The following is a 25,251-nucleotide window of genomic DNA, read 5'->3' as shown; positions in this document are numbered from 1 at the left end:
AGAATTTATGAAATTGGAGGTAATTTTAAAGTAGAAACTTAATTTGGGGGGGGGAATTGGCTCAAAGTGCTTAGTCTCCTTAAAATACTGAATCTAACCCTTATCAGAAGATCGGTTTTGGGTGGAGGAAGGGGAAAGAAGTTTGCTGGAAAAAAAAAAAGAACCTTTTTAGTAAGGTGTTGTTTGCCTTTTGGCGCAGACGTTAGTGATAAGCAGTAGTGGGATCCGAAGCTTGTTTGATTGTCTTTGACAAAGACGGCTCTGGTTTCCAGTTAAGCAGCAACCTAATCAGCTTATACTCTTGTGCAAAACTGGTTTTTATTTAGTACAGTGTATGAAGTTAAACCCGAGGAATAAGGAAAGTTGAAAAACTGCATTAAGCTCTCTATCGAAACATACTTATGAGTCTTTTCTAATTCCTAGGAGGAAACCACGAAAATTTGGCTCTAGCCGATGTAAAAGAAAAAAATTTTAAACCCACGCTGATCAGTCCTGGACATTTAGAGGACTTTTTGCCTTTACTTTTTAAATTTGAGCAAAGAAGCTTTTAAAAAACCATGGCAGACGTGGATCCAGATACATTGCTGGAATGGCTACAGATGGGACAGGGAGATGAAAGGGACATGCAACTAATAGCCCTTGAACAGCTATGCATGCTGCTTTTGATGTCTGACAACGTGGATCGTTGTTTTGAAACGTAAGTACACCCCTTCATCATCGTCCTTTGGGGTTGCTGTAGGGACATCTACATAACATGTTTTCAAACATTTGCTGATTTCAGTTTGTGTAGAATTTTGTTTAGTGAGTTTTAAAACTATCTTTTAAAAAGTTCTTGCAGTTTTCCATGTACACTTTTCTGAGAAATAAAAATTGGTAGGTGAACTAACTCCAGTAATGATAATTGTGATGACACAAGTGCATGTTTATTGAATGAATAGGAATTAGTAGGGAATACTGATTTTAACCCATAGCCTGATTGATTCAATTTCAAAACATGTTATGAGCTGGGAGAATACAAATACTTCTTTAAAGGTGGCTATTTCTGTATCAAGTAATTGGCTTAAATTGACATGAAAATGCAGATGATAATGAACATATGTTCCCAACTGCCCTTTCTTCATTGGTGTTAAGTCTTAGGACACTGTACCTTTTTTGGGGGGGTGGGGGGGTGGGGCAGTGCCACATGGCTTGTGGGATCTTAGTTCCCCCACCAGGGACTGAACCCAGGCTACTGCAGTGAAAGTGCTGAGTCCTAACCACTGGACCTTCGGGGAATTTCTCTGTACTTTGTTAAGCAAATCATTGCTTTGTAAATTTCAGTTTGGAGAGGGTATAAATTGGATGTTAACCATATGGCATACTTTTCGGAATAATAGAAACAGACTTTGATAGCAGTTTTATTCAGAGGTTGTGTAGAATTTGTGCAAAAATGTAAAGGAATCAGTACTAGACTGGCCATTAATGCCATGTTTTTCCTCTTATGTGATACTTGCCCAGTTAGATTAACTGTTCTTCTGAATGCTGAACACGTTTGGTTTTCATTGTTTATTTTACATTTATATTTACAATTTTGAATTCCGGTGATAAGTAAATGAAAACTCAGATGCTTCTATATTTGTTCTAATGCCGTTTTGAAGTAATTAGTAGAAAATGTTTGAGATGTTGACATAAAATTTGGTATAATTATCTTAATTTCTTTGAGGTGAGAATAAAGGCTGAATTACTAAATTGACAAAGCATTTTTAATCGTCTTCATTTTTGAATGATTAATGAAGATGAATTAATAAATGAATAGTTAATAATTCTTAGTTGCAAATCCCATTGAGACAGTACTATTATGATAAAAATCCTTATGAACAAAGTTCCCATATCACAGTCTGTTAGTGACTCCTTTATTTCAAGTACTTATTGTTATTGGCAAACTTTGAGAACATAATAATTTTGCTGCTCTGTTAACACTTGTTTTGGTCAGATTCATAGAAAAGTGAAAAAGGTTTGGAACATTCATAGATTTCATTAGAGGGTTTTCATTGACCTGAGAATTACTTTTGGTATTTTAAAAAGTAAGTCATACCTACCAGTCAAATCAACTATCATGTCTTCCATTAAGTAGTAACATATAGTAGAGGTGTTTGTAATGGCATTTTTTAGAAGTGTTATTATATTGAAACAATTTTAAAGGAAATTTTTATTTATTTAAAAAATTTTTTACTTTATAAATTTATTTTATTTTTGGCTGCGTTGGGTCTTCGTTGCTGTGCATGGGCTTTCTCTGGTTGCGGCGAGCGAGGGCTACTCTTCATTGCATGGACGTACCATGGATGATTCAGGTTACAATGGATGATGATGCCGTTCAGTGAGAGAGAACACTGGAAGAGGACCATGTTTTTGTGTTTGGTTTTTGGTTTTTAGGTTTTTTTGGCCACGCCTCATGGCTTGTGGAATCTTAGTTCCCCAACCAGGGATTGAACCTGGGCCCCTGAAGTGAAAGCGCCAAGTGCTAACCACTGGACTGCCAAGGAACTCCCATGTTTTGAGGGGCTGAGATCATGAGTGTGGTTGTGGCTAGATTCTCATATCTGCTTTGCATTTATTGTGTTGCATTGTGCTGTTTGACTGAAATATATGAAAAAAAAACCATCGCCCCATAGATGTAGCTGGAAAAGGGAGGAATGTTGTAATGATTTTTTGTGTGTAGTTATGGATATTCTTCTTTGATATCATACCTAAACTGGGGGGGGAGTGTAGTTTCTTTTTGTTTTAATTAATTTTTACTGGAGTATAGTTGCTTTACAAAGTTGTGTTAGTTTCTGCTGTACAGCAGAGTGAGTCAGCTATATGTCCCCTCCTTTTTGGATTTCCTTCCCATTTGGGTCACCACAGAGCATTGAGTAGAGTTCCCTGTGCTATACAGTAGTTTCTCATTAGCTGTCTATTTTATGCATAGTAGTATATAGGCAAGTGATAGTTTCTGAAGGGTTAGTTATAATGTGGGTTCTGAAATATCAGTGAACTTGTCATACTCTTGTACATTAAAATCTGTTGGTCTCTCTGGTACTTTGAGTGGGTTTTTTTTTTTAATATTTATTTATTCTTTTGGCTGTGCCAGGTCTTAGTTGTGGCACACAGGATCTTTAGTTGCGGCATGTGGGATCTAGTTCCCTGACCAGGGATCGAACCCAAGCCCCCTGCATTGGGAGCACGGAGCCTTAGCCACTGGACTACCAGGGAAGTCCCTGAGTGGGTTTTTTAAAACCCATGTTTAAGTTTGAAAGATCATGCACTGGTCATGTGAAAAGTATTGGTCTACTGAGTTATACAGATATTCCTAATGTTGCCATATGTCATTCTACAGTATCACAAACTCACATTTGTTATTATGACTACTAATCTCAGCAGAAAGGTCTTTAAATATTGGGACGCTCTGTCAGGCTCCTTGTGGCAGGTACAAGTTGTGATTTTTGCTTGAAAGCTTGAATGTTATCATTGGCAACAAATACTGTCAGTTGTTTTTCCCTGAAGTGAAAGGCTTACTTGGTTAATTTTTGAGAAAATGTTTGCCAGATATCCAAGTCTGAATAACCACAATTTGCCTGAAGTTATTTCAAGTAAAAATGATGTTGCATGAAAAAAAGTGGCTAGTTCAGCTCTCCAACAGTTGTACAAGTACTCTTCCTAGGCAGAGTGCTTTATGCTTACTTTCCATTTCCTTAAGTAGGATATTAAAAAGATATGTATTCAAGGGTTGAGGTTTAGTAAAATAAATAATTTTCCCCCCATGCTAGAGCTTGGCAGTGAAGAATACCATACCATTACTAGTGGTACAGTTTAGTGCCGCTGCCTTGATTCATGCTAGAGCACCAGCAGTTTTATCCACCATTGCTTTTGCATCATTAGTGCACGTCAACGCAGGGAAGAGAGTGATTAAAGAAGAACAATTATGTTGAATACTGGTGAGAGGTCAAGTAGGGTGAAGACTAAAAGGTGTCCTTTGGATTTAGGAACATTCCCAAGATCATTGATTTTTTTTTTTAAATACATTTATTTGTTTTATTTATTTATTTTTGGCTGCGTTGGGTCTTCATTGCTGCGTACAGGCTTTCTCTAGTTGCGGTGAGCAGGGGCCACACTTCGTTGCAGTGTATGGGCTTCTCATTGCGGTGGCTTCTCGTTGTGGAGCACAGGCTCTAGAGCGCAGACTCAGTACTTGTGGTGTACGGGTTTAGTTGCTCCGCGGCATGTGGGATCTTCCCAGACCAGGGCTTGAACCCGTGTCCCCTGCATCGGCAGGTGGATTCTTAACCACTGTGCCACCAGGGAAGTCCCGAGATCATTGATCTTAATGAGAGCTGAGTGGAGTGGCTTGAGGGCCAGGTTTGAATGAGTTGAAGAAAGAAACGGAGACAGGGAGTGTGGAAAAATTTTTGAGAAGTTGTATTGGAATGGGAGTGTGGGGCTTTTTCTTTTAGAGGTCAAAGAGTTAGAGAGAAAAAAAAAGAGTTAGGAGAGAGAATGGATAATTCATAGTATTCTGAGAAACTGAGAGTAATGTGCATAATGTGAATCACCTGGAGATCTTGTTAACATTGCAAATTCTGATTCAGTTGGTATGGTGTGGTGCCTAATATTCTGCATTCCTAGTATGCTCTCAGATAATGCTGAAGTTGTTAGTTGGAAAATCCCACCTTGAGTATCAAAGCTCTGGTCCACTGGTGGAGAGATAGATTTAAGGTAGTGTGTTCCTTGTTGTAACACAGGAAAGAGGGAGATGTTTTAGGTTTGATGGTAAAAAGTTGAAGGGATTTCTGTCTGATGATGTCTGTTTTCTCCCTGAAGTAGGAGATTGAAAAGAATGGTAATATCTAGGATTGGTATGGGGAGATGATTATGTTCCTGCAGTGCTAGTGGCTTCATAGCAGATATCCCCGCCTATAAGCTAACTATACGCAGAGTTACAGTCTTAAAATATTTTTATGGTCTTTTTTTCCCCAGCTTTATTGAGGTATAATTGACTATGGTCTAAAAATACTGATTTGACTTTATTATTCCTCTTTACAAAATCTTTTGTGTTCTTTACCTAGTGAATAAAATTTAAATGCCTTCAAAGACCTCTGCTGCATCTCACGCATACATACTACTATTACTTTTGTTTTTCCATTGCTAACATACTGCTGGTGTACAGTAGCTAATATCCAGATATTGAACAAATTGAAGAAATTCTTTATATTGTGTCTGTTTTCCATAGTCCTTAAAATGCTTATAGAAAGTACTTTTGGAGTCAAACTGGTTGAGGAGTCTGCTGGAGGAAGAGCATCGTGTTCTTCTCTAAAGGAGAAACAGTGATCGCATCAATATGTATTGATGTTTTCTCTACCCACTTCCATTAATGTACCTGCCTTTTCCATATTTTCTTCTACCCAGTGGCAGAGTAATAGGGAAGTGAAATTACTTTTTTTTTATCAGTCCTGTAGCCAAGCCTTCCCTGCACAGAGAATGTTCATTGTATCAAACACATATAATCCTGAAAAGTTAAATAAGTGAATTTCTGTAAACAGAGCAGCTGTATATGTGCTTTTCAGTGGACAGCAGAGAGAAGTGCTGGAAGATGAGAAGCATGCTCTGTCAGTGCTCTAGGGGGCTCATAGATAATGAGCTTCAGTGAGCTTTCATTTTGTTTTCAAAGTGTCTGTCACCTTAAAAACGTAAAAAACAAAACACTCTTCTAGTTTACAGCAATATATATGTATACTTTGCATAGTACTTGTTGACCGTGTCATTAGATCTTTTAATGCCTCAGAGCCCAGCACTGTCATTCTCATCTTTGTATCCTACCCCCAACACTTAGCACAGTACTTGGCACCAAAAGGCATTCAGTAAGGGACTTCCCTGGCGGTCCAGTAGTTAAGACTCCACGCTTCCACTGCAGGGGACATGGTAGGTTCGATCCCTGGTTGGAGAACTAAGATCCCACATGCTGCAGAGTGCGGCCAAAAAAACCCAAAACCAAACAAACAAAACAAAAGGTATTCGATAAATATTTGTTGAACGAATTGTCAGTTTTGTGTGTGTGTTTTAATTGGAGAAAAACAAGTCTACATATTGGAATTTGACTTACTCCTTTTTCTTTGAGAGGGAAGGCTGTAATTTTTAACTGTATGCCAAGAGTTATTGTAAGTTAAGCAATACAGAGTCAAGGCTGGGGGCAGGGGCAAGAATGGAATAAAAGGTAAAATGGATCAAAAGATGTTATTTATTATCTTCAAGAAACAAAATTTATTAATCTTTTACAGTTAAAATGTTTAGTTTTTTTTTTTTTAGTAAATGAAGTGCTCAATTTAGGGACTATATTCAGTAAAATATCACCACTGTAGATAACTTCCTTTATCTAAAAAAAGTTAAATTTCTTTGTATTGTAAATCTTCTGAAATCTTGGTCCAAGTCATATAGTCTGGAAAAAGCATATGGAAGTAATAGTATAGAAACGATTACAGTTCCTAAGGGAAATTCTTTCTCTTTGTAACCTCATGAAACTTTTTTTGCTCTTGTTTTAAGTTACTTATCTCTGCTTCCATTAGGGAAAGATTCTTTCATCATTGCAGGTAGCATTTTGGAAACTATTGCTTAAATTGGATTCATCTGAACATTCTACTAAATCTCATTTGTGTGGTTGACTGATCTGACAGTAGTTCTGTAGAGATTGAGTGATCTTAAAGTTTCCTAATTAGGACACCTTGGGGTCTATAAATTGGTGTTATAGTATAGTACTGGGTTTAATATGTAAAAATAATTTCTACCTATGATGTAAGAGGTAAATATTTAGCAAGTTTAAAAGTTTTAATAACCCTTTAATTGTGATGCATCTATTTGTGCCATAGATGTGTTCTTTTAGCACTATTCAGGGAGGACTGTGATTATTGTATGTGTGCTTTTTAATTTTGTCTTAAATTTATTTAAATTACATATGGATTTTGGCAAACGCATACAGTTGTGTAACTACCGCCACTAAAATTCAGAACAGTTCCATCATTCCCCAAAATTCTTCAGAGTTCTCCCTTTGAAGTTAAACCCTCCCCCAACCCCAGTGCCTGGCAACCAGTGGTCTTTTCTCTGTTGCTATAGTTTTGACTTTTCCAGAATGTCATATAAATGGAATCATATATACAGTGTGTAGCCTTTTGAGTTTTCTTGTAGTATATTACATTTGAGAGTCATCTATGTGTGTATAACAGTGCTGTCCCTTTAATTGCTAAGTAGTATTTCATTTTATGGATGTCCTGCAGATGGTTTATCCATTCACCTCTTGAAAGACATTTGGGTTTTTCTAGTTTTGGTGATTACAACCAAAGTTGCTATAAACATTAGCATACAGATTTCTGTGTAAATTTGAGTTTTTATTTCTTTTGCAGTTCTTACAAATAAATCTGACAAGATGTAGAAACTGATGAACTGATTTCAAAATTCATTTGAAAATGCAAAGGACCTAGCTAGCCAAAACATAAAGTATAAGGTTGGAGGACTAATACTATTGTATTTCAGTTCTTACTATGCAGCTGCAGTAGTCAAAACAGTGTAGTATTGGTATAAAGGTAAATGGATCAATGAAATAGAATAGAGAGTTCAGAAATAGACTCACACATACCTAGACAACTTATTTCAACAAAGGTGCAAAGACAGTTAAGTGGAAAAAGAATATTTTTTTATGCTGCTGGAACAACTGGGTATCTATATGCAAAAAAGAAAAAAATTAACCTTTACCTATACCCCACACCATATACAAAAATAAGTTCAAAAGGAGTCATAGACCTAAACATAAAACCTAAAACTATAAAACCTCTAGAAGAAAACCTAAGAGAAATCATTTGTGACCCTAGGTTAAGCAGATATTCTTAAACACCAAAAGCACAATCCATAAGAGAATAAATTGATATGTTTGCAGGGTTTTTAAAATTTTATTTATTTATTTATTTAAAAAAATTATTTATTTTTGGCTGCATTGGGTCTTCATTGCCACGTGCGGGCTTTGTCTAGTTGCAGCGAGCGAGGGCCACTGTTCATGGCGGTACATGGGCTTCTCATTGCGGTGGCTTCTCCTGTTGCAGAGCGTGGGCTCTAGGCGTGTGGGCTTCATTCACTAGTTGTGGCATGCGGGCTCAGTAGTTGTGGCTCGCAGGCTCTAGAGCGCAGGCTCAGTAGTTGTGGCACGTGGGCTTAGTTGCTCCGCAGCATGTGGGATCTTCCAGGACCAGGGATCAAACCTGTGTCCCCTGCATTGGCAGGTGGATTCTTAACCACTGTGCTACCAGGGAAGTCTGTGTTTGAAGGTTTTTACTAAATTCAATTTCTGTAATAGAGGACTGCTCAGGTTACTTAATTTTTCTTGAGTGAATTGTAGTATGTCTTTCAAGGAATTGGTCTATTTAATATAAATTAAAATTTATGGGCATAATGTTGTTTGTAGTATGCTTTTTTATCCTTTGAATGTTTATATGGTCTGCAGTGATAATTCTCTTTTTCTTTTTTTTCCACACACACACACACACAAACACACACACACACACTGTCTTTTTATCTTTACAAGAGATAAATAAACTGACAGCAAGCATTGTAAATGGATGACCACAACAAAAGCAACAGTGATTGCAATTACCAAACACGAAACATACTCATACTATGTCATAATATTGACATTCAGTCCAGTAATCCTCCACTGTAATAGCTCCTTTACTTTGCAGTGAAAATTGATTTGTATATTTTTTGCCTCTGAGTCCTTGTGGGATTTTTTTTTCTTTTATTCAAACAGAAAGTCACAAAAATTATAATCATCCTCATCAGTTCTCTCAGTCCCATGTAATTAATTTTTTTTTCATCTTGATCTTTTGTTAGCATTTTTATGAATTCATCAGTTTTCCATTAGAGTTCTGAAAATGCTTATTCATTCAGTTCAGCAGTGTAGTCAGTTACCAGAAACCTGTACTTGTCAGAGTCTTTTCCATGAATTCCTTGAAGATGAAACCCTTTTATAGGAACATTTTTGCAAAAGCATCAGAGTACACCCAGAACTGTCTGTAAATGATAATTCTCTTTTTCATCCTGATATTGGTAATTTTTATATTTTGGTCAATCTGGCTGGAGATTTATCAATTTTATTACTTTTTTCAAAGAATCGGCTTTTGGTTTCATTCCTTTTTTCTATTTTTCTGTTTTAAGTTTCATTGATTTCTGCTCTTTATTATTTCCTTCTGGGTTGATTTGGGGTTTAATTTGCTCTTTTTTTCTAGTTTCTTAGGTAGAAGCTGAGATTTGAGACTCTTCTTAATATAAGAATTTAATACTATAAATTTTTCTTTTATGTTTTCATTGATGTTCTATATTCATTTTCACTTGGTTCAAAATATTTTAAAATTTTCTTTGAAACTTTCTTTTTTACCCTTGGGTTATAGAGAAGTATGTTGCTTAATTTTCAAATATTTGGGGATTTCCCAGATATTTTTGTGTTATTATTGTGGTCAGAGGACACACTTAATATTATTTGTTATTTTAGATTTATTAAGGTTTGTTTTATGGCCCACAGTATGGTCTATTTTTGGTAAATGGACCATATGCACTTGAGAAGAATATATATTCTTCTGTTGTTGGGTAGAATGTTCTACAAGTGTCAAATTAGGTCAAGTTGATTGACAGTGTTGTTCAGTCTATATCCTTGTTGATTTTCTGTCTGTTTTATAGGTTACTGAGAGAGGCGTGTTGAAGTCTCCAGTATAGTTATCGATTTATCTATTTAGCTTCAGTTCTCTCCATTTTTGCTTCATGTATTTTGAAGCCGTTAGATGTCTTTAAGATTGTTAAGTTTTCTTTATAAAGCGACCCTTCTATCATTATGTAATATCCCTATTTATCTCTGATAATTTTCCAAGGAAAATTACTGAAGTGTACTTTGACATAAATATAGCTACCCCAGCTTTTCTTTTGATAGTGTTTGTTTGCTATATCTTTTTCCACTTTTTTGTTTTAACCAGTCTGTAGCGTGAGTTTCTTGTAGACAGTATGCGGTTGGCTTGTGTTTTTTAATCCAGCCTGACAATCTTTGTTTCTAATTGGTGAGTTTAGACCACTTACATTTAATGTAGTTTTTGGTATGTTTACATATGTGTCTAACATTTTATTTGGCTCTTTTGTTGTTCTGTTTCTTTTTTTGTGTCTTTGTTTTTTCTTTCCTGCCTTTTGAATTACTTGAATATTTTTGTAGCATTCTATTTTAATTTACCTATAGTTTTTTTGACTCTGTCTCTTTGTATTTTTTAGTGGTTGCTCTAGGGATTGCAGTTAACTCAGAGTTAACATTTAACCATTTAAAGTGAAATGATGAAGGCTTACAACTAGGTAGATTACTTTATCCCTGTGTTATAGTTGTCATATGTATTGTCTACATATGTTGAAAACCTCAAGATACAATGTTGTAATTTTTGCTTTCAGCAGTTTAATAGGGGGAAAATAATCTATTATATTTACCCAGATATTTATCATTTCTGTTGTTCTTCCTTCATTCCTGAAGTTCCATGTACCTCTCTGGTGTCATTTCCTTTCATCTCGAAGAACTCTCTTTAGCATTTCTTTTAGAAGTCTTTTGGTGGTGAGTTCTCTTAGTTTTCCTTCATCTGAGATGTCTATTTTACTTTCATGCTGTGAAGATATTTTTGCTGGATATAGAATTAATTGTGTGGTGCCAGTTCTTTTCAGCATTTTAAAGATGTTGTTCCGCTGTCTTCTGGCTTTTGTGGTTTCTGATGAGAAATCTGCATTCATTCTAATCTTTGTTTCTTTGTTTTGTTTTTCTTCTTTCTGCTTTCAAGATCTTTTTTTCCTCTACCTTTGATTTTTTGCAGTTTGATTGTGATTTGTCTGTACATGGTTGTCTTTGAATTTGTCTTATTTCAGGTTTAATGACTTTCTTGAATCTGTATGTCTTTCACCAAGTACAGAAAGTTTCTTCAAATCTGTATTCTGTACCAATTTTTTTCTCATTCTGGGACTCCAGTGGCACAAATGTTACTTTTTGATATGCTCCCTCAGATCCCTAAGACTCTGTTCCCCTTTTCCCCCCCAGTTTTTTCCCCTGTGTTCTTCAGACTGGATAATTTTTGTCGATCTGTTTTCAGATTCACACACTCTTTATCTGTCATCTTCATTCTGCTCTTGAGCCCATCCAGTGAAGTATTCTTTTCCCCACAGACTCTTCTTTCATTTCTAAAATGTTCATTTGATTCCTTTCATACTTTGTATTTTTCTGTTGAAGACTTCTGTTTCCAATCATTTCAAGAATGTTCACATTCAGGAATGTTCATGGAGTATAGTTATAATAGCTGATTTAGAGTCTTCTCTGATAATTTTAACAACTAGGTTGTCTCAGGCTTATATGTGTTGACTGTCTTCTTTTTTGAATTGGATAGATTATATTGTATTGATTTTTTGTGTGTTTCAGGTTGTTTTGGATTTTATCCTAGACATTTGGAATATTATATTGTGAGACTCTGGGTTTTATAAAAATCCTCTGGAGAATGTTGATTTTGTTGTTTTCTTTTGCATGCAGTTAACCTGGTTAAATTTAGACTGCAAGCTCTGTCTTGCTCTCTGTGGGCGGTGGTTCCAATGTCAGTGGTTTCAAAGCCTTTGTTATGACGTTTGGGTCTACTTTGTGCATGTGTCACTCAGAGTTTAGTCTGGGACTTGGGTGGTGGATTATGTCATAGTGCAGTTGTCAAAGTGTTTGCTATTGTTTTTTATCTTTGTCTTCCATATATACAATTCAGAGGTGAGCTCAGAACTTGTGTCAGGGATCATTTTTCTAGCTCCTTTTTCTCTGAGATTTCCCCCACATCTTTCAGCTACCGGGAACCCTTTTTTACTAGTGTTCTAGCTAGAGAACTGGGGATCTCTTGAAGTTTTAACCACATTTCCCCCACTCCCCACCCATCCTTCAACCCCCTTGTGCTGTCATATACTTTCTGGGACTGGGACTGCCCTCAGTGTGAAAGTAGTAAGAGAAAAGACAGGAAAAAAAATAGCATGATTCCTTTCATGCTCTTTTGGCTATAGGGGCTCCTTTTCTTAGTTCCCAGTTCTCCCAGGGCCTTAGATGCTTGTGCCACCTCTACTGCACTGTGCATGTATCACTCAGAGTTTTGTTTGGGGCTTTCACCTGGGTCTGGCCTTGAGGCCAGGCTGGGAGGAAGATACCCCAGGAATTTCTCTTCATACCCTCTGGCTCACAGAGGCCCCTTTTCTTGGTCCTCTCAGAGTCCTTTTGTACCCCCCTGCTGCATGGTTTTGGGAGTTGGCCTGTCCAGGGATCAAAGCTGGAAAAGAAAGGAGGAAAGGAAAAAAGCCCTTGAAACTCACTTCCATCATGGGTCATTACGTTTTGACTTCCTTCCCCAATCCATCTGCTGTTGTCTAGCTTACTTCGGTTAACAGATTTTAAGTTTATTTTTGGGAGTTATGAAATAGGTTTGTTTCAGAAATTTAGAAAAGTCAGAAATCTAGACAATGAAAATTATAATTGCACCATCTAGAAATAAGCCATTTTAACTTTTTGCTCTAGTTTCTTTGCATATTTTTATATGATAAACACCATAATGGATATATTTTTCCCTTTTTCTTTAATTAATTAATTAATTTATTTATTTATTTATTTTCGGCTGTGTTGGGTCTTCATTGCTGTGTGTGGGCTTTCTCTAGTTGTGGCAAGCGGGACTACTCTTCGCTGTGGTGCACGGGCTTCTCATTGCAGTGGCTTCTCTTGTTGCAGAGCACGGGCTCTAGGCGTGTGGGCTTCAGTAGTTGTGTCACATTGGCTTAGTTGCTCCGCAGCATGTGGAATCTTCCCAGACCAGGGCTCAAACCTGTGTCCCCAGCATTGGCAGGTGATTCTTAACTACTGCACCACCAGGGAAGTCCCCCTTTTCTTTATGTACTTGTATCATTAGTTCTTAGTAAACAGCTTTTAAAAACCTGCATAATCTGCCATACAGATGTGTCATATGCTTAATTATACCCTTGTTATTAGATATATAGGTTATGCAACAATGAGCATCTTTGTACATGCATTTTTGCCTGATGGTATGGGGTTTTTTGGGTTTTTTTTGTTGTTGTTTTTTTGCGGTACGCGGGCCTCTCACTGCTGTGGCCTCTCCCGTTGAGGAGTGCAGGCTCAGTGGCCATGGCTCATGGGCCCAGCCGCTCTGCAGCATGTGGGATCTTCCCGGACCGGGGTACGAACCTGTGTCCCCTGCATCAGCAGGCAGACTCTCAACCACTGCACCACCAGGGAAGCCCTGGTATGTTTTTTGAACTGCTGACTTCAAAATTACATGTAAGAGGAAGCCAAAGTTTCTTTATCTGTTTGGATTAATAATATTTAATTGTTTTTAGAAGTTTGACAAAATATGTTCATATATAATTACCTTCTCATGAGTAATTTCAAAGTGGAACTGCTATTGGTAGCGGACCTTGTGGTTTTTGATTGTTTTGAACTTTACAGTTGATTGCAGGAGAATCTAATTGAAGATAATGTTACAAGTTTTTATTCCCTGGAGGAATAAATGAGTAGGTTAGTGAATTTTGATTTTTTTAATAAATTTATTTATGTATGTATTTATTTATTTTTGGCTGCATTGGGTCATCATTACTGCACATGGGCTTTCTTTAGTTGCGTTGAGCGGGGGCTGCTCTTCGTTTTGGTGTGTGGGCTTCTCATGGCGGTGGCTTCTCTTGTTGCGGAGCACGGGCTCTAGGTGCGCGGGCTTCAGTGGTTGTGGCTCATGGGCTCTAGAGCGCAGGCTCAGTAGTTGTGGCGCACGGGCTTAGTTGCTCTGCGGCATGTGAGATCTTCCTGGACCAGGGCTCGAACCCATGTCCCCTGCATTGGCAGGCGGTTCTTAACCACTGCACCACCAGGGAAGCCCCTGATTTTTATCTTTTAAGAGAAATTGGAATGGAAATTTTATAAATTTATTTATTTTATTTATTTTTGGCTGCGTTGGGTCTTCGTTGCTGCATGCGAGCTTTCTCTAGTTGCAGTGAGTGGGGGCTACTCTTAGTTGCAGTGCGCGGGCTTCTCATTGCAGTGACTTCTCTTGTTGCGGAGCACGGGCTCTAGGCGCGCGGGCTTCAGTAGTTGTGGCTCGCGCGCTCTGAGTGTAGGCTCAGTAGTTGTGGTGCACGGGCTTATCCGCTCTGCAGCGTGTGGGATCTTCCTGGACCAGGGATCAAACCCGTGTCCCCTGCATTGGCAGGCAGACTCTCAACCACTGTTCCACCAGGGAAATCCCCCGGAATGGAAATTTTAAAATAATGTTAATATATACCCAGTTTGGTAGTTTAATTAATTAATTTATTTTTTATCTGCCTTAAGTACATGTTCATGCAGAAATAAAGTCTGTATTGCAAATACAGAAATAAAATATGAGTGTTGAATTGGGGGGTTATTTATGAATTTTTCTGTTCTAATTAGAGATTTTGTATATCCTGAAGTATTTGTCTGTATATATGTATATGTATGCATCTTTAGATTATTTTTGTTTTCTTGGTGGAGGTTTGAATATTCTGTGTTTCATTTTTTAAGTTTATTAAATTCTGTCACAGCCAGCCAAATTTTATGAAATAAAGTTTTTAAAAAATATTTATCAATTTAGCACAAATGTAAAGGTAATATCATTTTTAGTGGCCTAGGAGTGGGGTAATAGGTACTCTAAAATGCTTCTGATGGGAGTATACAGTGGTATAGCCTCTTTAGAAGTCAGTTTGATAATATCTGTCAAACCAAAAAATGTAGTCACAGAAATACTTCTGAAGAGACTTCCCTGGTGGCGCAGTAGTTAAGAATCTGCCTGCCAATGCAGGGGACATGGGTTCAAACCTTGGTCTGGGAAGATCCCGCATGCTGCAGAGCAAGTAAGCCTGTGCGCCACAACTGCTGAGCTCGTGCTCTAGAGCCTGCGAGTCACAACTATTGAGCCCACGTGCCACAACTACTGAAGCCTGCGTGCCTAGAGCCCATGCTCTGCAACAAAGAGAAGCCACAAAAATGAGAAGCCCGTGCACCGCAACGAAGAGTAGCCCCCGCTCGCCGCAACTAGAGAAAGCCCGCACACAGCAATGAAGACCCAATGCAGCCAAAAAAAATTAAATTAAATTAAATTAAATAAATAAAAGAAATACTCAAAATCTTTCCTTCATAAATACTGGTACAGATGTACAAAGATATACTTCCAATATTGTTCACTGCAGGACTGCTTCAAGTAGTAAAAAAACTGGAAACCATCTAAATGGTTAACAGTATATGGCTATTCATTATATTGGCTATTATGTAGACATTAGAAAGATTGAACTAGACCTGTTCATATTAATGTGGGAAGGTGGTCACAACATATTGATTAAAGAAACGAGCAAGTTATAGGATGGTATTTGTAGTGTGATCCTACTTGTAAATAACAAAAACTTGATGACCAGGCACTGGAATCATCTGATGACTTGTTCTCTCACATGCACTTGAATACTGGCTTTTAGTTGCATTTGTTAGAACATCTACTGGCCTTGCCATGTGGCCAGTTGGGCTTCCTTACAGCATGGTGGTTGTGTTCTAAGAGCAAGAGTCCTAAGAGAATCCAGTAGAATTGACTTAATGTTAGAAGTCACAAAGTGATAACTTTCACTGTAATCATAAACCTGCCTGGGAACATAGACCCTCTCAGTAGAAAGAGTATCAAAGTCACCTTGTAAAAAAGAATTTATGGATATGTGGGATGGGAAATAATGTGGATATCGTTGGAAAATACAATCTGCCACAGTATATAATTCTTCAAGCCTCCATCCTTTGCATATACTATTCTCCTTAATTAGAAGACAGAAGCTTGTCTGCTTGGCAAACTTCTACCCTATGGTTTATGGAGCATCTTTTTTGTGCTAAACACTATATTTTATATACTTTATCCCAAGTTCTTGCAATAACTCTTCAAGGCAGAGAATACCTTGATTTAACTCAAACTTCTTCCTTTTTTTGTGAGGTCTTCCTTTCCCCAAATCCCCAGAGCTGAGCTTTCCCTCTCACACCTTTTTTTTTTTAAATTGAAGTATAGTTGATGTGCAATATTACATAATTTATAAGTGTACAACATAGGGATTCACAATTTTAAAGATTATACTCAATTTATAGTTACTATAAAATATTGGCTATATTCCCTGTGCTGTACAATATAGCCTTGTAGCTTATTTATGTTACACATCGTAGTTTGTACCTCTTAATCCCCTATCCCTATCTTGCCCCTTCCCCCTTCCTTCTCCCAACTGGTAACTACTAATTTGTTCTCTATATCTGTGAGTCTCTTTCTTTTTTGTTAGATTTACTAGTTTGTTTTATTTTTTAGATTCCACGTATAAGTGATATAATACAGCATTTGTGTTTCTCTGACTTATTTCACTTAGCATAATACCCTGCAAGTCCATCCGTGTTATTGCAAATGGCAAAATTTCATTCTTTTCTTATGGTGAGTAGTATTCCATTGTGTGTGTGTGTGTGTGTGTGTGTGTGTGTGTGTATTACATGTTCTTTATCCTTTCTTCTCTTGATGGACACTTCAGTTGCTTCCATATCTTGGCAGTTGTAAATAATGCTGCTGCGGGGCTTCCCTGGTGGCACAGTGGTTGAGAGTCCGCCTGCCGATGCAGGGGATACGGGTTCGTGCCCCGGTCCAGGAAGATCCCACATGCCGCGGAGCGGCTGGACCCGTGAGCCATGGCCGCTGGGCCTGCGCCTCTGGAGCCTGTGCTCCGCAATGGGAGAGGCCACAACAGTGAGAGGCCCACGTACCGCAGGAAAAAAATAATAATAATAATGCTGCTGTGAACATGGGGGCACATGTATCTTTTCAAATTACTTTTTTTGTTTTTGTTTTGCATATATACCCAGGTGTGGAAATTGCTGGGTTACATGGTAGTTCTAGTTTTAGATTTTTGAGAAACCTTTATACTGTTTTCCACAGTGACTGCACTAATTTACAGTCCTACCAACAATGTTCAAGGGTCCCCTTTTCTCCACATCCTCACCAACATTTGTTATTTGTGTTCTTTTTGATGATAGCCATTCTAACAGGTGTGAGGTGATATCTCATTGTGGTTGACTAGCATTTCTCTGATGATTCATTAATCATTATGTTGAGCATCTTGTCATGTGCCTGTTGACCATCTACATGTCCTCTTTGGAAAAATGTCTATTCAGGTCTTCTGCCCATATTTTTAATCAGGTTGGGTTTTTTTTTTTAATTTTTTAATTATTTTTGGCTGCGTTGGGTCTTCATTGCTGCCCATGGGCTTTCTCTAATTGCAGCGAGCTGGGGCTTCTCTTGCTGTGGAGCACGTGCTCTAGGCGTGCAGTCTTCAGTAGTTGCAGCATACAGGCTTCATTAGTTGTGGCTCTCTGGCTCTAGAGCGCAGGCTCAGTAGTTGTGGCACTCGGGCTTAGTTGCTCCGAGGCATGTGGGATCTTCCCCGACCAGGGTCGAATCCATGTCCCCTGCATTAGCAGGCGGATTCTTAACCACTGTGCCACCAGGGAAGTCCCAATCAGGTTGGTTTTTATTTGGATGTTGAGCTGTATGAGCTGTTTATATACTTTGGATATTAAACTCCCCCCCCCCAAACTTTTAATGAAACTACTTCTTTCAGGTTTTTATTATAGCACTTGTTATATTTATTTTTACTTACTTAAATTATATTTCTCTCTATTAAACTGAATTTTTTGAAACTGGGATTATTTTCATGTATTCATTTATCAAATATTTGAGTGTCCACTAGGTAAAAGTACTGGACTTGGTTGTAGGAGAACAGAGATAGATAAGGCACAGACCTTGCTATCAAGTAGCTCATGTTTTCATGGATGAGACAGATAAATGGGAAAATATAGTTTGACAGATGCTTCTGATAGATGGGTTTCACTGAATGTTCTGAAACCACCCAGGAGGAACATAACTGAGAACGCGTGGTGAGGTTTGTCTAAGGCAGGCTTCCTAGAGGAGGTACTCTCTGACCTGAGTGTTCCTAACATTTTTTAAATTTAATTTTAAAAATTTCCTTGAAAGAGGAATACAAGTGAAAAAGAGGAGAAGGGGATAAATGTTTCTTGCAGAGGGGACCTGTTCAAGGCCATGAGGATCTGGAAAGTCTAGTGAGAGATTCTAGTTGGAATTCAATTAAGATATTAAACAGATTTAGGAGATAGAACCATCAAGATTAGGTGTTGATTTTTGTATTTTAGAAACAGGAGTTTGGAAGAATTTTATGAGTTTTACTTGAGTGACTGGTTGGATGGCAGGTTAGAGAATAAATAGTATGGTTTTTGATAGGAAAACTTTGTTTAGTTTTGGCAGATTGTGTTTGATGGTTCCTGAAACATCTCTAGGTATGACAGATGAGTAAAGGAGGCAGTTGGGTCTGTAATTCTGGGCTTCAAGAGAGCAGTTTAGACTAGAGTCTAGATTTGGTGTTTTGCTTTCTATGGGAAATGAGAGATAAAAATGGATTCACTTTTTTGTGTTGTGGGAAGCTGTGGGGCAGGGGAAGGAGACCTGATGGGGGTTGGGCTGGGATGAAGGCACGTGTGTGGAGGGGTGGAGACATATTAGTGAGGGGTTGGGCAGGGGGGTGGAGAGGCAGATCAGTAGGGGAGCTGATGGAATTCTTTTTTGTTTGGTTTCTCTTTCCATAAGCAAAAAGTTCTTACTTTTTCTTGGTATCATTCATTCAACAAATAAAACTTGAGTATCTTCCCATATGCAGAGAACCCTGTTGGGTGCTGTGTGAAATACATCTCTGTTCCTGAGGAGCTTACAGATTTTTAGGAGAGAGTTACAGTGGACAACAAAAAATGAAATATAAATATAAATTGTCAAAGTAAATTAAGACAAAAAGCAGGAGTCCTGTTTTGAGTCGTTAGGAAAGGTAAGCCTGAAGCTGAGGAGGTAACATTTAGGCTGACAGAAGGATGACAAAGAACCGGCCATGGGAAGAGTTGGGGGAAAAGCATTTTAGGCAGAGGGGTCAGCACACACATTAGCATCTTTATGTATCTTTATCTTTCTATCAGTCTGTTCATACCAATACCCCCAGTTCCAGTCTAACACCACAGGGTTAATTCTAGTTTTCTCTTTTCTATGTTTCCAACTCCAGTCCAGTGAGATATCTGGCTCCCATTATCCTCAATTTATTTATTAATTTGATCACCTCCCTTGTCTCTATCAGTTGCCCATCACTGGGGCATTCCCCTGCATAGATGCCTTCTTTATGTTGCTCATGCTCTTACATCTTATTCCAGACTGATCTCCTTCTCCCTCTAGAAATACTTTCCTCAACACTAGTGCTAAACCTATCTCTTATGTGGATGTCTAAGTGGCTATTTCAGTAGTTCAGACAAGAGTTTGAAGTTAGCTTAGATTACGTTTGTAAAAGATGTGGAGAGAAGTGGACAGATTTACGATATATTTTAGAGGGAAAATTGGTGGGCTTTAACTAATGGATTGGATGTGTAATGTGAGGAAAATGGGGGGGGAAACTGAGGATGATTCTCAGGTTTCTGGGTTTCTGGATGGTTGTGATATTTACAAAGGCAGTGGTTTGGAGGTGGAGGCATATTTGTTTTGAATATGCTCATTTTATGATGCCTGTGATAATTCTAAATGGAGATAGTGAGAGTGATTTAGTTGGTCTGGGGTAGAGATAACATTTTGGGAGTTTTCATGGTATGTGGATGAGATTTATAGCTATGGTGTATGAACAAAGGGAATAGATGAGATGAGCTAGAGAAGAGAGGGGAGTTTAGGACTGAGGCTAGAATGGAAAACTAAGGGAGTCACTAAGCCAAGAGAAAATTGAAGAAGAGGTGTGAGATACTCGTTGCAGACACTGGAAGAAATGTAGCAGAATTATTGGGCATTGTGTTTATTTAATATTGGTGATCACAGATTTATAATGAGTTTTCTTGATTCTGTAAATTAGTTTTTCAGTTAATCTCTGTTGACATGGATACAGACCTGGGGAAGTTGTGGCTGTGGTTGTAGCCCAGGATGAAAGGCAAGGAATGCGAGGGTCTTGTTCCTAGAAGATAGGCAAGTGCTTCCTGAATAGCCATGAAGTTCAAGTTGAATTTAAAGGCCCAGTTGAAGTATCTGTCAACACAGGGTTTCTTTGGAAATGATTCTAGGAAATTTTTACTAACCAACAAGTGAAAAGACAGTTTTAAGGTCTTATAAATGTTTATATCACAGTGACTGTCTTAAAGCAGGCTATTCAGCAGAGTATGTTAAGCAGCAACACTTGTTATTAATTTGTTTTAGTTGTAATATGAACTTTCAAGTAATGTAACTATAGTTCTTTCAATTATTCTGTACTTTTCAGAATTCATTAATTACTATTGGCATGATTTTCTCTACTTTTTTTGCTCAATTTATAGTTAATTTGTATTGTTGAGATTTTTGTAAATTGCTTTGGTTCTAAATTGAAAAATTAGTGAATATGCCTAAAATACCTTCTCATGGTTTAAAAAGTAACTCAAGAGCTAGAAAAACAAAAAATTTTTCCTGTCTAATAGCCAGAAGTTACAACAGATGTTTTGTACCATACCTTAAAAAAGTTCACAAAGCAGGTTTTCATTATACCTGACATAAAATAAGCTCTTTTAAAATATGTATGCAGGATATTTTTATTTTTCTCTTAGAAATAAAATTGATCACAGTTAACAGCTGAGAACCTATGTTTAGAACTTCTTTCTGTGTGGGTTTTTTTTTTTTAAATTGGCCCCTGAGCCATACTTGTTCAGGAGATTCATCACATTTTAGGGAACACAGCAGCGATCATAGTTATTCCCCCAAATAAGCAGATACCACATTTCCCCATGAATTATAGATAGTTATACTGAACATTTCTCTTAAATTTTGTGTTTTGATGTCCAGTTTTTGTACTGTATAAGATAGATGGATATTTTCTTATTTTTAATATAAATCATATGGTAGATCCATTCTTGTCATTTGATGTGAGGACTGTCAACTTCAAAATTCTGTTCTTTTTCAAAAGCTACTGTTTTCTAAGGCAAAAAACATTATTTTTAAGAGTGTGTTGTTCCTCAGTAGTATTAACACTTTTACAATCTTATCTCTTTGGTTTACTACATATGCCAATGTAGAGAGCAGCAAAAATGCTTTAAGATTCTGATATGCTAGTCAGTCTTCTGATCTTACCTGAGAACTATCAGACTATCTCCATAACCTAATCTTAAAGCATTTCCTCCTCAGAAAAATTACTAGTGACTATGTGATCTAGGTTGCCGGTGATGCTGGCTAATAAAAACCACCTGTGTTTAATCAGTGACTGGTCAGTCACTGAATGCAAAAGGTCTTCTAAAATCTTTGATAATATTCCTGCTGCTGTACTCCTTAAGTGAACATCATTCAAGCAGATAATAAAGGTTAGAGTTACTTTGACATTCATACATTACAGATATTTTTTAAAAACTACTAAAGATATGTGCACACTAAAAATTGGAGGAAAAATAATTCCACCGAAACGTTGAGAGTCCGGCAAGCCCTCTGTATCCCTCCATGTATCCTCTGTATCTGTACCATTTAATATAAGGAACTTGAGCATCCACAGATTTTGGTATCCACAGGGGGCCCTGAAATCTTTCCTCCTTGAACACTGAGGGATGACTGTAGTGCCTTTTGTGTTATCTGTAGCTCATTTGAAGTTTAGTCTGTGCAGATAAGTTAAAGTATTTGATAGCATATAACTGAGATCTCTACTAAATTATGGTCTTTTATAATTTAAGTGTTGATAAAATATTGATTAAAAATACAAAATGTTCTTTTGATAAAACTGTCATGCAGGTTTATATAGCAGGTATTAGCTATTCATAGGAGGGAAGGGGAGCTAACGTTAATTAGTTTAATATGGTGCCAAGGTACTGAGCTAAGTGTTTAATGTATATAATTTCATTTAATCTTCATAACATCCATATAAAGTAGATATTGTTTACATACTATCTTTGCTTTACAAATCAGGACCAGAAATGCTACATAGCTGTTGTTCTATGTATTACTCTGGTCTGTTAAACCCCAAATCAGCATTTGTTCCCATACAACATGAATTGAACAATGTCCCTGGCATTCAGGAACTCTTAATGTAAATAAGGAAATAAAATGATACATTAAACAGTGTGGCAACTGTTTTTATGAGGCTTTAGGAACATGAAGGTACCACTTGACTATTTGGGGAGCTTAGGGAAGGTTTTACAGAGTTGATGTTTTGTTTTTTGTTTTTTTTTTGTGGTACGCGGGCCTCTCACTGTTGTGGCCTCTCCCGCTGCTGAGCACAGGCTCCGGACGCGCAGGCTCAGCGGCCATGGCTCACGAGCCTAGCCACTCCGCGGCATGTGGGATCTTCCCGGACCGGGGCACGAACCCGTGTCCCCTGCATCGGCAGGCGGACTCTCAACCACTGCGCCACCAGGGAAGCCCCAGAGTTGATGTTTGAGCTTAGTATTGAATAGCAATTTTTTTTGAACATGGTTTCATGTTAATTCTGTTGCTTTAAACTGTTTACAACTTTATATTTTCAGCAATGATGAAATTAGCCTGTGATTATTATTATGGAAGCAAAAGCAATATGAGAAATATTACCTAAAATATATGCAGAAGTAGTATTGAGCATGATGTACTATGATATAGTTTTTATTATCTGTTACTTTGGTGACTTTTTGATGTTAAGAATTTAGTAATCCTAGGTGAAATATGATTTCTTTCACTACAGATGTCCTCCTCGCACTTTCTTACCAGCCCTCTGCAAAATTTTTCTTGACGAAAGTGCTCCAGACAATGTGCTAGAAGTGACAGCCCGTGCCATAACATACTACCTGGACGTATCTGCAGAATGCACCCGAAGGATTGTTGGGGTAGATGGAGCTATAAAAGCACTTTGCAATCGTTTGGTTGTAGTCGAACTTAACAACAGGACAAGCAGAGACTTAGCTGAACAATGTGTAAAGGTAAGTCTTAATTATTTATTGGCCCATTTGAAGATCACTTAGAGAGTAAAAAATATATTTTGCAAAAAAAAAAAAAAATTCTTTCCATGGTTGAAAACAGTGGAAGTCACAGTCCTTATGTACCAAAGGAGATCCCATATGGCTTGGGAAAAGAAATCTTATCTTTGAAGGAAAATTGTAGGTCACTGATAATGCTTTCTGTGTTGCCTCAGTGCTTTTTGGTTTCTGGTAGCCACTAACACTTTGAGATAGGTTATTTCTGTTCTTATCCAAAATGATTTTGTATGCATACAGTAAAAACAGGAACCATGGCAGCTAACACTGACCACCAATGCCAGGCATTATTCTAAACACTTTACATGTATTAACTCTCATTTAATCTTCATGACAACTCTGTATGAGGTAGGTGCCGCTAATATCATCACTTCTGTTTTATAGGTGAAAAAAAGTTAAGCATACCAAGATTAAGTAACTTGTTTGGGATGATGCAAGTAGTTAATGGCAGAGAGCCAAGATTCAAAGATTAGGAATTTGAAGATCAGGAAGTCTGGTTCTAGGGCCCATGAATTTAATTGTTTCGCTATACTCCTGTTAGAGTTAGCGGTTTTGTTTTATTCCTGATGGGACTAATTATAAACTTCATGTTACTCTAAAAGCACCAGTACTGGTGAGTAGTTTATTGGAAGTACTTGGTGAACACATTTAGATTTTATGTGATTCTCTTTTTTAATTCCTGTTTCATTCTTTTTATGATCCTTGCTGCTCTAGGTGAGCAATTTTCAAACTTCTTGTCTCAGGATCCCTTTACAAGTCTTAAATCATTGAGGACCCGCAAAGAGCCTTTGTTTATGAAGGTTCTATTTATATTTACCATATTAGATATTAAAACTGAGAATTTAAAAATATTTATTCATTTATCATAAAATAACAAACTCATTATGTGTTAACATACATTACATTTTTAATGAAAATCACTATATCCTGAACAAAGAGAAAATTAGTGAGAAGAGTAACATTGTTAAGTCTCGTTTGAAATCTGTGGTTTAATAGAAGACAGCTGGATCCTAATATGTGCTTCTGCATTCAGCCTGTCGCTATATCACACTTCATATAACTTTTAGAAAATGCTGCCTTACGTTCCTGAGAGAATAGGAAAGAAAAAGACACTTAACTGTTATAGTATTATTATAAAAAAAGTTATAACTTCAAGGACCCCTGAAAATGTCTTCCTCATGCTTTGAGAGTTGTTTTTGTAGGTGTTAATATCTTGACTTTCTGCCTCTGTGTTTATATATTTATTTCTGTCTATGGCCTCAGAGGAAGAGGTATTCGTTTTTCTGTTCAGAGCTTTTCCACCTCTTATTCTCTTGATCACATCACATCACTTCATTTTTCTTCCAGGACTGGGGTTTTACGCCATTGTATTTATTCACTGACCTATATTTTCAAACTCTTTCTTGTCTGTTAACACCCTGCTCTCCCTTTCTCTGTTTCCTTTGCAGATTATTCTTATTTAATTCATTCTTCAATGGTAGTATTTCCTGAGGTCCTGTTTTTAGCTTCTTAAATCTGTATAAACTTTGCCTAGACAATCTCATCTGTGAGCATCAATACCATTCACATATAAACATATGCCCTTCACATCTTTATCTGTAGAACTGACCTCTCTTGAGTTCTAGACTCCATATTCAAAGGCCTGTTGGACATATTCAACTGGATGTTTGAATTCATTGTCTTTGATTACAGATAAACTGCTCTCTTGATAAGTGACATCAACTTGTAGCCAGTCGCTCAAGACAGAAACCTGTGCTTTATCTTTTATTTCCTTTTTTTCCACTCCACACGTGTGATTAATGATCAAGTGCTTTTTTGGTTTATTTCCTCCTGTTTTTCCCTGCTGTTATTGCCTTAGTTAAGCCCTCATCCTTTCATGAATATTAATGCTTGAATTTTTGCATTTGCCTCTACACTCTCCCTGTACCCTGCTTCCCACAGATATTAACTGGAAATCTGATCATATTATTTCCCGCTTAAAACATTTTTCTTGCTTACAGAATAAAGTCTAAATTTCTGGTATGCCTGTAAGACCTGTGGACCCTGTTAACTCTTTAGTTCTACCTGAATGCATTAAACATCAATATAATTTAGAAAATAAAAGTGATTTTTAA

The 25,251-nt window shown here is 37.4% G+C and overlaps 1 protein-coding gene across 8 annotated transcripts in view; it reads left to right on the top strand.

Moving 5' to 3' along the window:
- Positions 1 to 557: 557 nt before the first annotated feature.
- Positions 558 to 25,251, top strand: part of HECTD1 (HECT domain E3 ubiquitin protein ligase 1) — a gene marked incomplete at its 5' end in the record, with an annotated part of 90,181 nt that continues 65,487 nt past the window's right edge. For all 8 annotated transcript variants that reach the window (XM_079700619.1, XM_079700618.1, XM_079700614.1 and 5 more), the window contains 2 exons: positions 558 to 697; positions 22,849 to 23,083. In XM_079700619.1, the coding sequence (XP_079556745.1) occupies positions 558 to 697; positions 22,849 to 23,083 (375 nt within the window). The remainder of the gene's footprint in view (positions 698 to 22,848; positions 23,084 to 25,251) is intronic.

This window comes from Hyperoodon ampullatus, assembly GCF_949752795.1.
Source record: "Hyperoodon ampullatus genome assembly, chromosome: 3".
Lineage (NCBI taxonomy): Eukaryota > Metazoa > Chordata > Mammalia > Artiodactyla > Ziphiidae > Hyperoodon > Hyperoodon ampullatus.
This window is presented reverse-complemented; position numbering and strand designations above follow the sequence as displayed.